This window comes from Coloeus monedula (genome assembly GCF_965178545.1).
Source record: "Coloeus monedula genome assembly, chromosome: Z".
NCBI classification, from domain to species: domain Eukaryota; kingdom Metazoa; phylum Chordata; class Aves; order Passeriformes; family Corvidae; genus Coloeus; species Coloeus monedula.
Genome location: NC_138822.1, coordinates 20,599,899 through 20,616,111, shown reverse-complemented (window position 1 = coordinate 20,616,111; position 16,213 = coordinate 20,599,899). Strand labels below are relative to the sequence as shown.

General features: G+C 42.3%; 1 protein-coding gene across 1 annotated transcript in view; it reads right to left on the bottom strand.

The window, feature by feature from the left end:
- Positions 1-8,819, bottom strand: part of MCTP1 (multiple C2 and transmembrane domain containing 1) — a gene marked incomplete at its 3' end in the record, with an annotated part of 236,492 nt that extends 227,673 nt beyond the window's left edge. The window contains exon 1 of the mRNA XM_082302006.1: positions 8,226-8,819. Coding sequence (XP_082158132.1) covers positions 8,226-8,804 — 579 coding nt within the window. The 5' untranslated portion in view covers positions 8,805-8,819. The remainder of the gene's footprint in view (positions 1-8,225) is intronic.
- Between the last annotated feature and the right edge of the window lie 7,394 nt (positions 8,820-16,213).

Genomic DNA, 16,213 nt, shown 5'->3' with positions numbered 1-16,213 from the left:
CAGGGCTTACATTATAGCTACCCTCTTAAAATTCCCTAGAAGGTAACACTTGTAATATCCAAGATCTAGGATAGATGGCAAGATTAGAGACGAAAAGGCAAATTGAATCTTCAGATCACTGGAGTACTCAGTCATCTTGCCAAGACAGGCAATTTATTCAAAAAGTAAAAACAACAAAAAAAGGATACTTGGATCTATTCATTTATTAGCACATAACCCAAGACAAACCAGTTAACTTAGAACTTCCTATAAAGCTGGGTGCTAAATGACATAGTGGCAGTTTTAAAACTGTTTTTGTCGTATTTTTTTAAAACACTAGAAAGTAATTCTCTTTGCAAAAATACAGCAACTGATGGTAAGTCTTACTAGTGTGACTAATTCTCTGCATTCAACATTTCAAAAAGAGGGAAGGAACGTTTTTCAGCATTTCTTGGGGGGAAAAAAAGTGTAATGCTATAACCAAGATTAGGTATTTGTATTTTTAAATTTTAAAAGTTCAGCACAGGTCAGTAGGTTATGAAACACACACACGAAGTACACTGAAGTAAGAGTTTTGACAGTCACTTGAAATCCATATAGAACCCGTGAACCTTAAATACTTCACAGCAGAGTCACTTGTACCAAATAAGCATTTTTTTGATCTTTCAGTGCAAGGACTGTTGCAATTCCTATCCTCCAAACATCTGTTATTCTCAATATGATTTTACTATGAACACCTTTATATATGAACAGTAAATGCAAAGGGTGAGAAGAAGAAGAAGAAGAAAGGTTTAAATGAGGTTATAGATAAACAATAAGTCAACAGCTGCTATTAGTTCACTTTAAAATATCTAATTATTTCACACTAGGATAAATGCAAACTGGCCAATTCTGAAAAACCATATAGCTCACTTTGAAAAGTCTGCAGTTCTTTAGTTAATTCAGCAGAGGTCATTCAAGATATAATTAAATACAACTTTATTGTGCCATATTTTGATTTCTATTCCAGTAATATATGTACACTGTATTAAAATACTGTAGATGAACAGTCTGATCAGATACAGACAGACCACAAGAAAGAGATAAATACATCTCAAATGGCTGAAAGATTAACCTTGTATTAGAGATTAATACCATGAAAAAATAGGGCAATGCAGATGTCATAGGTTAGCAAGCATAGTCCCGGAAGGGATGTCCTTGCTAAGGGGTGCTTACAGCTTCCTCTGGGAACTGACAGAACCTATCAGCTGGCCAGCTTGAATATGGACAATTCTCTAAGCCACTTAAAGTTGTGAACACCTCTGTGATCCACATTTAAGAATAGACAAACTCCCCCTCCAAGCTCTCTCTCGTTTCCGGCGCTGGCACAGGTGGCTGCGGGCCCCGTGTGGGGGCCAGCGGGCCCGGCCAGGCCCTGCTTGGGCCAGGCCGGGCCGGGCCACGGCCATCCTGGAGCCATGGACCTGTTCCAGCCATGGAACCCCCCCCACTGCCTTGCCGTGGGCAGCCGGAGCGGCTCGGCTCTCCCCCCTCTCCACTGCGATAAGAAAAATTCAACATTCCAGCTGCAAAGCTGCAAGGCCGAGGTGAGATTAACCCTTTTACTGCTGTGAAGAGCTGAAAACCTGAGGGAAGAGAGAGAGGAGATGCTTAAAGCTGAAATTCTGTTGTGAAGCTATGATATATCAGAGTATCCCGTTGTAATTTCATGAAGATATGGGGGTGTTCAGCTTGTAAGCAAAAGCACCTGCACCGAGATAGGCAGATGCTGACGCAGCTGTAATTTCATGAGAAGTTTGGACAGGGAGAGATGGACCAGATGAGGACTTTTTGCTCCAAACGAGAAAGGAGAAAACCTCAGTTCCTAGAGATGCTCCCAGAGATAGTCCTAACGATGAAGATGATGAAGACCCTTTGCTCCCAGGGGAGGAGAAGGGCCTCTGTTTTTGTTTCTGAACGGCTCAACCTTAAAATGGTACCCCAAAAAAAAAAGTTCAAGAGTGGACCCTCGAAAGCAGTTGCGGGAAAAGCTGCAAGTCGGGGGAAAGGACTCACACGCAGGCAGAGAGACTCCTCTTCCTAAATGGACTGAACAATATTTGGAAGTGGGCGGCTGTCTCGTTGTGATAATGTTTTCATAGCATGAGCAAGAAGACACTTCTCTTTCTTAATGGACTGAACAAGGTTATTATGGAAGTGGTAAACAGACTGAACATCTTAAAGGTTGTCTTTTTACGTTGTCAGTGGGAGAAGGGAGGAAGGTGGGGGGAGGAGGAGAGTTCTGAAGGCGGTAAAATTTTTTTTTCTTTTCTCCCTTCTTTTAGGTCTGTTAATAAACTTCTTTATATTCTTTCAAATTTGGTGCCTTCTTTGCATTTCTCCTACTTCTTATCTCACAGCAGATAAACAGTAATGAGTATTTTGGACCAAACCACTACACTACATTGGTGTTTCTGCCCGGTTTCAAACCGAACCCACGACAGCAGAACATCCCTTGACAAAATCAGATGTCTAATTAAACTCTTGTTATGAGAAACATACAGCCTTAATCAGCTTCAACAGCTTTCTTATAAGAAACAAACTTTAGCAACAGCTTTTTCTCCTAGTGGCTATTTCTGTGTAATTTACTAAGCTCCATGGTCTTCTGATCCAGCCTAAACATTTTTTCATCTACTCATTCCCTGTGTGTCAGTGACCACATCCCTAAAAACAAGCATTCTCCTGATTTCTAAAATATTGCCCTTTTAATTTTCAGAATTATGCTGCTCTCAAATCATGCTCCAAATATCTGTGCAAATTAGTTCTCTCCAGTTCTTTCTGTTTTGTACCGGCATTATGTCAGGAAAAGGTAATTAATCCTTGACAGTCAGCAGTTTCCAAAATTTCCCACCGCCTTCATCCTTCTCAGTGAAATTAACTAAAGTAGCAATTAAGATCCTCTTGGGTGACATTATCTGTATAGCTTTTCATTGACATTTCAGCCTTTTGTCTTTTCTTGTTCTTTTTCCTTCATTGGCTAGATCATTCCCTGTGATGTACACCAACTATAAAAAACAAGCCAAATTTTTCCCTTATGTAACTTCACTGACTCAAATGGCTCTAAACCAGTTATAGATTTATTCTGGTATAGGCAGAGAAACATGCATGGTATGCCACTCTGGTTTTCATTGTCTCTGCATCCCACTGCACACTAAATTCAAAATCCCCTCTCTTCAGGCTTCCTCACAGCTCAACTGGTACTCTGTTCTACTCACTACGATTTCCTTTCTCTTTCCCAGCATCTCAGTACAAGGCAATGCTCTTTGTCCTGAAAGTGCAACCTCTCCTCATACACCCCAGCTCACTAAACTCCCCTTTTTTCTGCAGATCCTCCTCTTCTGCCACACAGTTCACCCTCTTACATCAACTTTATTGACCAATAACTACCCACTATTTGTAAGAGTAGGAGAGACCCTGTATCTGATTGCATCTCCAGTTTCTCACTTCATCTCATCTCTCATCAGTCTGTATTACATATTCTACACCACTGTTTTCCAATCCCTGCTTATTAATGAAACAAATAGTTCCATGTGTCACAAAATTAATGAAGCTTGGTTTCTTATGGCTAAGAGCCTAGAGGTTGAGCAGCAGCCCTAGCCATCCCCCAGTGCTCTCCCACATCTCCAATTTATTCACATAGTCACTCACAAAATTGGAAACACTGGGGGAAAGAGTTAAGAACCTGTCCACTCTTTCAGTGCAATGGATCAACCCAGACACATTCTAAGAAGTCACAAAATTTGTTGTTATCAGATCATTATCTTGCAAGAAAACACAATGGAGAGAGGTGCCCAAAGAGTTCTCTCTTAGAAAGAAACCCTCTTCCTAAGCCCTCTTCATGTTCACTGTTGATTCAGTATGACACATGCCCAGACCCATGTTCTCCAATTAAGACAGTGAAATGCTTGCAGGGTCTTTATCACTGCAAATCTCAAGAAACAGGGGTATTTACACCCTCCTGGTTTTTACTAAATTGCTATGACAAAACACAAGTGACGTAAAACTTTTCATGCAAAGCTATGTCTCACACTCAAGAGAAAGGCCATGCTGGCACAGGCACTGTCAGATAAATTCAAGCTCCAGCTGGCACAGAAATGAAAATTAAAAGGAACAAGTGGAAAAACCCTTGCCTCACTGCCTTGGGCCATGGCACCACATAAAGACACTGGAAGCATTGTGAAGCATTCCTCCTGGAGTGTTCTTGTCATCTCCTGTCCAGGGGACACCCCAGGAGGCATCCATCACCATCATCTCAGTCCTTCAAGGATGCAGGACACATGTGGCTCTCAGCTACATGACCATGATTGGCTGCCATATGGAAAGTTATGAAAAGTTCGCCCAAGGAAACTTGTCACATAGTCTTTGGAAACTGGAAGAAGGATGGTGTATAATTGCATGTGTTCATTTCTTTGTCCTAAAAACACACACTTACACTTCAGTTACTGTTTAAAAGAAACCTAAGTTTCCTGCCAATAAATACGTATAATGCCCTTTCCAAATATATTCACAGACAGCTCCAAGAAGTATTCAGTCTTCAGCAAAGAACTAGGTTAGTATTTAGTGCTCAGATCTAATAGGTATTGTTTGCATAAGACTACATACACTTTTAAGTGTGCAGCTCTACTCAAACCAAGATACTAACCCTATTCAATGCAACAGAAGCTGCAAAAACTAGGTCTCTGCTAGACTGTCCATACCCAATGCAATAGTGCTGTACCGCATTTTAATGAGTTCAAATTAAATTTAAATTGCTTGATTATGCCAAAAAATTGCATTCCAAGATAAAATCTTCCATTTTAAGTCTTCCCATCCACTGACATATGCTCCTTTTCACCGATTTCAGCCTAAAAGCACAAAAAAATTGACTTATTGCGGGATTTTATTTCTCTCCGCCATCTCCCTTAAAATATGTAGTACATCTTTTTGTGTGCAGATTTGCTAAAAAATTCAACTGTCTTGATCCAAAAGAGGCAGTAGCATCTGTTTGCTCTCTATTTCAATCAAATTTAAAATACATTTTAAAGAAAGTTGCAATTTTATGTTGATTTACTTTTAGGTAATCTAATCTCATTTTTATGATTCTGTTATACAATTATTTTTATCTTTGGACATGTAAGGCTGCAATGAAGGACAATGAAAATCCAGACACTGCTGTAAGTGTGTGCTGCTCTGTCCAGGTTACAGAGAAAATGGGATGGAGCTTTTAACACTGTTTATTCCATACCAGACACATTATCACTGGGGGTGCAGTCCCAGCAGGAAAAGCCAAGGAGCAGGCAGGGAAGTGCACCATCTTGTCTGGCTCTCTCTAGGGAGAAGGTATTGGGATCAGCCAGGTGGACCCAGCCCCTCTTCACCACTGTCAGTCCCCTTCCCATTCCTTTAAGCTGTGGCTTTAAGATGTGCTGAAGGACAGCAATGCCGAGTCCGAGACAACTGCTCCAGAGAAAATTAGAACAAAGGAGAGAGAATAGTGGCGGCACAGAGCCAAGCTCAGCTGAGCCATTCAGAGCCCAAGCCCCAGCAGAACCTAGTGAGTGGTGGCCGGACCAGAGAAGGCTGTGCAGAACCTAACCATTGGAGCGGTCTGAGGCGGCAGCATGGTGCAAGCTTCTGGGAGGTTTGCTTGCCCTCCTTATTTGTTCTTTACAGACTGGGCCAGGGAGGTGAGACCATTAAGCCACCGGAGCTCTCATGGCCATATTGCCTTTGTCTGGAGACCATACCAGGCACTGTTTTGAGAAGCATTTTTTCTTTTGTTCCCAGTGATAAGTGCCCTTTCCTGGGTGGGACACCCTCTTTTTGTATACTTTTCTCGATACAGTACTGCTGTGGTCATTGTGATTTTAATAAATTACTATTTTAACTCATAATCTCTTCTTATTGTCCCTCCATTTTCAGAAGGCGCAGGGGGAAAGGGAGTGGCTTTGGAGTTTGGTTCCCTGCAGTTGTTAAAACCAGCACATGCTGTAAGTAAAACTTGGATTTGAAAAATGCAAGTTATTCCAAGCGCATGCTACCAGACATGTAATCCCAAATCCTTAGAGGGGTGTAAATGCCATAATTGAGGTTAGCCAGGGACTTTACTGCCCTGGGGTGCAGCCCATAAGCATGCAAGACTTGGCTCCTGAAGTACACTGAACTGGAAACTCCAGCTGCTCACAGTGGAAGGTACTTGCTCTGTTAACAGATCACTGAAGAGTACCAGGCATACTTGAAGACAATCAACAGTGCTTTATAGTTGGAGTCTTATTTCCCCAACTATCCTATAACTCAATGAAGCTGGTGAATTAAACTAGATTTAATAACCCAAGTGAGATTACACTTCAGAGTTGAGAAAAGCAGTGAATGTGCTTATTATGAAATAGCAGAAAAGCTATTCTGTTTCAGATCATCCCTCTGAAACAAACTCAATCATCAGCTCTGCAAACTTCACCAACACACAAACAAGCTTTATTTAATATCAAAACCAGCATATTTGGTATGCAAGCACAGCCTAAATTAATACTAGAAACCACTTGGAGGAACCAGTCATAATCCTGCCAATTAAAAACAAGTGTTAGAAACCCTGGGTACCATTTCGATTTGATCTAGCAGTAGTCTTTCCAAATGCTATGACTGTACCTTGTTCTAAAGAAGAGTAATGCTCTCACAACTAAAAAACACTTGACATGTTTTGTAAATAAACGTTTACAATTCTTTACTAAACACAACAGCAGAACAACACTGAAGAAAGTCCCATATTTTCATATTGTTAAATTCAGCAGTCTTTAAAGCAAAATAATGTCCTGTAGTCTCGAACAATAATACTTAAATACTTAAAATGTGCAATACATTCTTGTGAGCAAGGGGCTTGGGGAGGAAGGGACTCTCTACTGCAGGTAAATGCCCACTTTATAGACACCTGTCACAATAATCCCACCTCAATAAGCAATGATCTAAACCCTTTACAAGTGTTATACAAGGGATAACCACAGTAGTTTCCAGTCAGGCCAGTGATGATAACCAAAGCAACCCCATGACATAAAGTTAGGTCTACATCCCATGTTTGTAAAGACAAACTCCTTTGAATTCTGCAGAGGGACATTAATACCACAAACCTCAAGGTACATTTGCAAATCGCTGCAGAACTACTATAATTCTTCATAAGCATCAGTATTGTAGCTCTGACAGCAGCCAAATGCATTTATACAGCCTATTTTGACAACACACAGAGCCTGACTTTTACTTCAGCTACTCATTTCTCCCTGGTTATGACATAAGACAATTTATAATAATATAGCATGAGTCAGTTATTCGTGAAAAAGGTGGATGACTGCTTACAATTATACAAGCTTCAAAAATACTCACGTTTTGCACTTTTCTCACAGTAAATTTATTCCAAGGTTCAGCAGCCCCTATCAACAGTAGCTTCACCACGTAATTTAAAAACTGACAGATGGAAGAGTTACAGCTTTGTTTACCGCCTTCTCCCAACAACCAGAATGATGGTGTTGTAGACTGAACTGACAGCTGCATGAGACAGTACCCAGTATATAACTGCCAATTAATTACATACCGACTATTAAATGTGTACTAGTGGTCGTTTGTGTGTCTTGCAGAAATTAAAATACATAATAATTCAAATTTGGATAACCAAATAAGGAAAAAAGCCAAGGTTACCTGAGGAAAAGCCTCTGCTGCACGTGTTAAGAGCAGACACCAGCAGAGACGGCCCTCACAGACGTGCGAGGCGGCCTCTGGGGAAAGGCTTGCGAGCGAGGGCAGCCTGACTCCCTCCTCCGAGACACCTTTCCTCTGCATGGTTTATGCAATGAAGGTCTCAGGGAGGTCGCTCCTGCACCGGAGCACGGGCACCGCTAGCAGCGGTGTTCCCACGGCTCGGGGCCGCCACACCGCCCGTCACGGCGTGCTGGGGGAGTGCAGGGCTCCGACGCGGGATGCGGGCGGGCCCCGAGCCGTTCCCCGCTTAGGCGCAGGACACTCCTCAAGAGCGAGCGAGCGGAAGGAAGGCTGAGACTCAGCCGTGCCCATCCCTCGCCTCCCCTCTCCTCAGCTCCCTTCCCCAGCGGTCGCCCTCCCTCCCGCCTCTGCTTACCTCAGCTACCTTCCCGCCTCCTCTCCCCTCCCCGGGAATCACCACCCCTCCCGCCCAACCTCCCCACCCCGGCCCTGTACGCAGAGGAGCGCCGCGAGCTGGCACTCACCACGCCGCTGTCGCCGTCCTCGGTCCGCTGCTCCCGGATCCTGCCGGCGGCGGTCGAGCCCTGCAGCAGTTGCTCCAGGCAGGCGGTGCTGGGCAGCGAGGAGCTCTTCTGGTGGGACAGGTGCGCCCCGGGCCGGCGCCCCTCTCTGCCACCCTCCGGCCCCTGACAGCCAGCGGCAGGCTCCGGGCGGCGGCCGGGCGGCGGCCCCTTGCCCTGGGGCAGCAGGTGCTCCCGCAGGCGGCGCAGGGCGGAGCCGGACTCGCCGGCCGGCTCCAGCGGCTCGGCAGCCGAGCAGCATAGGTTGGGCTGGGAGGACGAAAAGACGCGGTCTAGCACTTGCCGCCGCCGCTTGAAGCCGCTCCACTTTGCGCCGGGCGGGAGGTCCCCCTTGCCGCCGGTCGGCGGCGGCGGGGCGAGGGGCTCCGCAGTGCGGCGTTCCGTTGCTGCCCGCCCGCCGCCGCTCCGGCCCTTGCCCCCCAGCTGCAGGTTCTTCCACAGCCGGGCCTGGAAGGAAACCGCGGGCTCAGGTTCGCTGGGCTTCTCCCCTGTGGTCACCCGGGGCTCCTTGCCCGGCTCCATCCTTCTCCTCCTGCGACGGGGACAGCGGCACCGGCAGCAGCAGCAGCAGAGCCCGCCGGAGCCTGCCGCCCTCTCTCCGAAGCGGGGCGGGCCGAAGCGGAGCGGCGCCCGCTGCCGGAACGAGCGCAGGGCTCCGCCGCACCGCCCCCCGCTGCGCGTGGCGCGCCCGAGGGAGGATGGAGCTGCGGACGTGATGTTGAAGATAAAGGAAGGACGAAGCTGCCGCCTTGGCCCATCTGGGCAGAAAGTTTGCCACCCTGAGCCCCCCACTCTGGGTGGTCCCTCGGTGGCGGCGGGCGGTGCGAAGCCTGGCAAAAAAGTTACCGGCGAGGCTCAGAGGGCGCGGCGGCTCGCATATAGATACGTGCGGCAATGCTCATGAGGACCTGGCGGGAGGGGGCTTGTCCTGCCCACCAGCCCACCTGTTTCCTGCGTTGGAGACGGCCTCACCGTGCGGGGTGCTGGGAGAGCGCACGCCGCGGAGGCCGCGGGTGGAGGAGCGTGTGCCCTGAGATGCTGCAGTCTCCGTGGGGTCGGGAAACACCCGGATCCCGGGGTGAAGGTGGGAACGTGAAGCGGCTCCTGGCCAGGCAGGGATCATCCCCGACCCGCGGTAACTTTGTGGAGGGAAGGTTCAGTAGGATTTGCTCATGCACGTACAGTGAGCGCTATATATACCGACCTCGTCACCGGCTCTGTCCTTCAGCAGCGGTGGGTACAGACTGCAGAGCCCGGCCCGGCAGGACCCGCCAGCTACGGGGGAAAAACCCCTCAGCTCGTCAGCCATTCTCGTATTTTTTAAATCTAAGAAGAATAAAAGGTTTTTTATCACAGCATGCTGTACTAGTAGCCCCATCGCTATATTTTTGGACGTTCCTTTTTTAATTAAAATCATACCAGCAGCGTGATTTCAGAAGAAATCTTTTACGTTCCATGAAACAAACAAGCAAAAGAAAACTTTATGTCTAGAGTGAGCTATACTGTTATCTAGCGTGCTTTCAGGTTTCGTTTCAAAAGACATTTCTGACAATGAAGGATTTGGCCTCCTATATTCAACTTTCCCAATAAAGTTTGCAACCAGGCATTTGACAGTACAACTTTTGCTGAACAGAATATAAGGAAAATTAAAAGTACTGAGATAAAATGGGTGCTTCCCTTCAGGGTCTTGGGAATTCAATCTACAATATTTGAGAAAATAGCCAAAATAATGTCTGAACCACTGTAGGTTATTTTTTTGAGGAGTCCTGCCAACTAAGTGACATTTTAGGGTCAGAAAAAAAAAGCCAAAGATAGTCATAGGAAAAGAAAAAATAAATTAAAAAAATTAAGATAACAAATTACACATAAGTCAACTGTCTTTGGTCTCTTTAAGTGAATCCAAATAATCGGCTTCTAACTACCTGAAAGCAAAAGCATCAGGTAACAAAGCTCAAATGGATCAAGGTCTGGAGGAAGCTTATGTGTCCAAATGTCTGAGTCGACATCTTTAAATCAAAGGAGGAATTAACTAAAATGGAAACCCTTTAAATACTTGTTTTCTTGTAAATAATGAGTTTACTCAAAGAGTGGGAATCAAAAGGATGAAAAAAGAATTTTGTTCTCCAACTACACTAGGGAGACTGAAAAAGGCTACAAAATATTTCCATAGATGTATCTGCCTTGTATTTGACTCTTTTATTTCCACCTTACACTTAAAATATAAAATAAACAGCTTTTCAGATAAACAGTTTTCTGTTAAAAGTGAGTACTCTTCACAAAACCAATGGATGTAGGAAGACTGCAACAGTGTATTCAGAAGAACTTATTGTACAAAGCATACTGAACTACTCTCATATCTTTAAATGACAGTTATTTTAACTAGTGATCACATTTTCCTATTAAAAAAAAAAAAAAAAAGACCAGAAATTTGTTTTTTGTATAGACATATTTCCTTCAGCAACTAATCTTGCAAGTACATGGAAGCTTGTAGTCTGGGAGGAGTGTACACAAGCCTCAGTGTGCCTTGTGCTGTGTTTTTATGACCCATGCATTGAGTGCTTCCAAATAACATACTGACAAGCCTCCTGATTCTTTTTCCACAAAAGCCAGCTAAAAATTCCCTTATGTTAAAATTGTGTCATTACTAAATCTGTCTAACCTGCCTCCTTCTTTATCCAGCTACCAAGCAGATTTCCTTACAAAGAAACGGGTCCGAGTATCTTAGCCTGTTTAGCTGCAGAAACACTAATTGTCGTGGGGGCAAAATCTGTCTGGGCTGACGAGACAGTAAATGGCTGTGCTTCAACAGGCAGAGATTCAACAGGGATTACTGTAAAACTAATTCAGATCAGGTCACCGTAAACAGTTTTACAGCACAGTGAGTCATTCTGCACATTGAATTACCTGAGCTATATTTATTTGTTAAAGTTGAAACGGAACTTGGCAGAAAGATCACAGCAAAACTTCAATTTGAATTCAAAAATTCAAACAGAAATCTCGACATTTAACAAGAACATGGATTTAACACCTGTAATAGATGAGAACAAGAACATGGATTTAATACCTACGCAGATGAGAACAATACTTCTAAAAGTACAAGTAAACCTTCATTAGCCTTAAAAATAAGGATGTCTGAAAATATTTCTTTATACCATATTGCTTCAATATTTTGAAAGCTAAAACAAAACAGAATAACAGCAACAACAAAAAGAATTGTTTGGTATTTCAAACTGAAACCCAAGACATCAAGAATGTCTTTTTTATTTCCAACATATCAACTGTGCATGTCAAAAAGGAAGAACATTTTCTGAGGAAGGCACCTATCAGTCTCCTCAGAACTATATTTCACATATATATATATATGTGATTACTCTAAATAGTTTAAATTAATAAAACAAATGTACCACTCAAAGCTAAACACTGCTTTTTTTAAAAAAAATATTTTGTAATACTTTTGCAGCCTGTGAACCAAAGCCCAAATTTCTCCAGTACTTTAGATCAAATAAATTTTTTTTGTTTGGTTTTGCTTGTATCTTGAAAAAAAAAGAAGTTACTTTTGTGAAAAACGAGGTTCACTCTCCTGTTAGAATTTAAAGAGTTTAATATAAAGACAATAAGAGACACATAAAATAAAGCAAAGGGATAACGGCCGGGTGCCTTGGCGCTCTGCCAAGAGCACACCTGATGCTCGAGGTGAGTCCTTTTTATACCATTTTTACTGTCTGTTCTTTATTCATATTAAAACTTTTCCAGGAATTGATCTGCATGGCCACTCCTTGGGTCCGCCTTTTTAGAGCATGCATTTTCTTCTGCCTTGTGGTTTTATTTCTTTTGATTCTTGGGGTTGGGCCCGCTAGGTAAGAGTCAATGGTAGGGTGGATCTTTTAATTCTCCAGACAGTCAGGGCTGATTGCAGCTTTGGGCCTCTTTGTCCCCCGGGCAGAGTGGTGATAGCAGCTCTCGGACCCTCCTGGCTGCCCATTCCCCGGGTGGAGCAGCCTTTGGGCCCTTTTGTTCTCTGGACAAAGTGTTGATTAGCAGCTCCTTGGGCCTCATCCTCTGCTCGCTTGGAGGTTATCTTACTTGCTCACACTTGCTAACATTCTTGCTAAAACGAGAGAAAACTACATCCACACAGCAAAAAGCATTTCTAACATTATATAATATCTACCTTAATACTTTGTGAGAAGCCAATACTATAACATATGTTTATAACACTTTGTTGCTTCTGATATTTAGGTAATTATATCTATGTACCTATATTTAGAAATACAGTTAATTTTTTAGTTAACTCCTCCATTTGAAACACCCTTCCTTCTCCCATTGTTCAGAATACAGCAAAGACAGTAAGTAGTATTTTGAAATACGTACCAGACATTTATGGAGACACTATTTGTTTGAAGATGGCCTTAGGCTGAGCATGATTATGGTCTTCTCAGCCTGGAACCACATTTTTAACACCATTTGGACATTATTTTGCTTTGTTCTTTCTCAGTGTTTCTTCAGCCTGAATTATTATGGATTTGTGTTTCCTTTTTTTAATCTGAGTTATGTTTCAGATGGCAAAGTTCTTAGCTACAACACAGTATTTAAATGCAGCCTCAAATGTTGTTTTTCACTTGTTTGTTACTCCACAATAACAATGGAACATCGGCATCCCACTAATGAATTTCAGGTCTTGGCATGATGAACAGCATCTCAGATGAGTTCTCCCCAACCTGTTGTAAGCAAGTATCATATTATGAAGACAAACATATACTCTTTAACTCTTCTTGTCCACGGTTATTTTTACCTGAAACCTTCTAACTGAGTTTCAGCATGAGACAAGAAGAACATCGAAGCCAGAAAAGCTGACAGCTTTGAAATTTTAAAAGTATTTAAACCCTGTCATATGACTTGAAGCTTCAGGCAAACTGTATTGTAAGTTCTATCTTCACCCACAAGTACACAATAATGAGTACATTTCTTCTTGGATTTTATACAGATAATTATGCTCCTGCCACATATGGCTTCTCTAATGTGATTAAATACAGCATCTCACAAAGCCAATTGCAGCTTAGCTCTGCAAAGTGCTTCATCGCCTTAATGTAGTTTTGAGTATATTTTACCACCTATTGAATTTTTTGGGGTATAAAAATGATAATAGAGATTCAGCCATTAATCTAGGATAGTGCAGGCTTCAAAATGTTCTCCTGAAGCAGGAGAACCTTCTTTATGGGAAAGTACCGTGAAGATGATAAGTTGCACTGTTATGAAAAGTTGATTCAATTTACTGGAGATTGATTTCCCTTCATTTCATGTACATCTTTGTCTCTAATATTTTAACTATATTGCTAGCTTTCTGCTCATGTTCTTTAGTTATTTGTTTAACCGTTGTTTTTGATCCCCAAAATAGTTCTTCTGATGACATTAACAGGAAGGTCTAATGCAGCTCCTGGGAATAGAGGAAAGAAAAAACCAAGTCACAGAGTTCGGCACTGACGTATATAGGCTTATGTGTAGCACTTCAAATCATGTAGTCAACCCATATACCAGTCTACACGCGACAGTGGGAAATCCAGCAAGACATTCTCACAGCTCGTAAGAAGCAGGCTGCCCCTGTTAGAGAACTATGCATCAAGATCTGGAACTCCTTCTGACGTTAGCAGAGATTTTTCACCTTCAGAAAGTGAAAGAACGGGGAGTAATCTCTTTAAACTGAAAGACAGTAGATTTAGATTAGGTATTAGTAAGAAATTCTTCACTGTGAGGGTGGTGAAGCACAGGACCAGGCTGCTTAGAGAAGCTATGGATGCGCCAGCCCTGCAAACATTTAAGGTCAGACTGGAAGCAGCTCTGAGTAACCTGATCTAGTGGGAAGTGTGTCTGCCCATGGCAGGGAGCTGGAACAAGATGACCCTTAAGGTCCTTTCCAACCCAACCATTCTATGAATCTGTGATTCAGATTGCACCTCTGAACATACAGCTCTTTTTTTTAATGAGTTCTGGCCCAGTTTTTCATCATCAGTATTAGTACTAAATTAGTACTAAATACCAGTAATGTTAGGGTTAAATTGTAATATTAATTTAGAAGTTTTCAGAGTCAATCTTTTTGGCAGTAGTCCCTGACAGCTTTCGTGTCTCTGTTGAAGCATCGCCAATGGTGAACCTCTTTTTCCAGTTCTGCTAGTTCTTCCAGGTGTCTCCTGTTGATTCTGCAAAGATATATGAGGAACTGAGTATGTGCACCAAACATTGCAATACCCAGAACACTTACTGATCTTTAAACCTAACCTGTTTTTATTTCAACTACCATTGAATAAATTTGGAGAGAATGTTTTTTTCCTCTCTTAAACTTTTACTTAATCACAGATCATCTCTGCTTAAAATCATTTCTGCCCCCAACAGCCTTCTATGCTCTCAATATCCCAAGGAGATAAAAGCATTATAGTGTTTTTTACATTAATATTGCTGACATTCAGAATTGCCTCCTGATTCTGCAAGTGACACTGGGGTGCTATAATGCAGTGAGCAATTTCAATTCCAGTTGAAATGAAAGACTGTAGAGGACTCATGTGATTTCTTTCATTTCCTCCTCATCCCAGCACTGGCTTTAGGAGGATAGGAAAGGAAAAGGTTGATTGGATAATCATTTGGAGCTTCCATGTAAGTACATATATATAATCTGAATCACACAGTCTTTTCTATTCTTTCATCAAACTGTCAAGCTCCTTTAATTATAATTTCGTACAAATTTCTACTTTGGTTTCTTTCTATTCAGGAACTAGTAATAAAGTATAAATACAAAGCAATAAATTCTTTATTAGTATAAAGAAAACAACCTGTATAAACCCACATTATGACTCTTTCTTGTTTTGAACATATTACATATATCTATGTATTAGACAGATTATCTTTTCCTAAATAAATTCTTCCATAGACCATAGTAATTTCAGGCACAGAATGTAAATATTTCATTTTTCAGTCTTTAGAGTTCATCACATGATCTTATGTTACACTTTACAGAAGACTAGCCAAGTTTAGTGTATTTTAAGGAATAAACAATATTTCTTAAGTGCTAAGATTTCTGGAGTACTGGCTTGAGATACAATTGTGTCAATACTAAACTTCAGTTATTTTAATGAGTTCAGCACTGTGTCTGTTTTCCCCTGTTGTTTGACCTCAAATATCTCTCTTTACTGCAATTCAGTCTGAACATACCATGATCTGACATGATACTACCCCTGGACCTGCCTTGTTTATGTACCCATCTGCTCTGCATCTCCTGCAGAAGTTAATTGCGGCTTTTTTCCTAAAAAAGTCCTTAACTGTTTCCTTCTGGATAGCCAGGGTTTTCTAAGACAGTAATTGGTATTCTAAATACATTTTCCCCTCTCCTTTGCAAAACTTCTGTTCTAGGAAAATCATTGTCTGCATTTCTACTGCTTGCTGTTGGCACATTTTGAATTTCTTCAACCAGGAGTGAATCTAGCAGCTATATTACATGGCTTCTACAGACTATAAATCTGGTTGTATACAGCTGCCTGTTTTTTTCCTCTGAGTCATATTCTTTAAGCTGTTTCCCTGTCTAAGGACATTGAAAGCTATCTGGTATGGAATTCAAAAATACCTTGGCTCTTAATTTTAACAAAAAATTTTAGTGCCTATTTTGTCTGCCAATTCAGCCTTCTTGTTATAGCTGCCTATCAAGTTACCCAACTAAAAGATCACTTGGCTGTTTCTGTCCTTATTTTGTTCAATTTGGCTGTCTCCATACTTTTTTTTTTTTTTCCAAATTTCTGGCAGCACTGACAGTCATAAGAGATCTCTGTTACTATATAACTGTGCTCTAATTGAATATCCTCTAATAAGGTTTTTGCTTTGATTTATCCTTTCAACTGCAATCTTACATGACTGCCACCTTTCAGGCTTTGAGAACCTTTGTTTCTAGC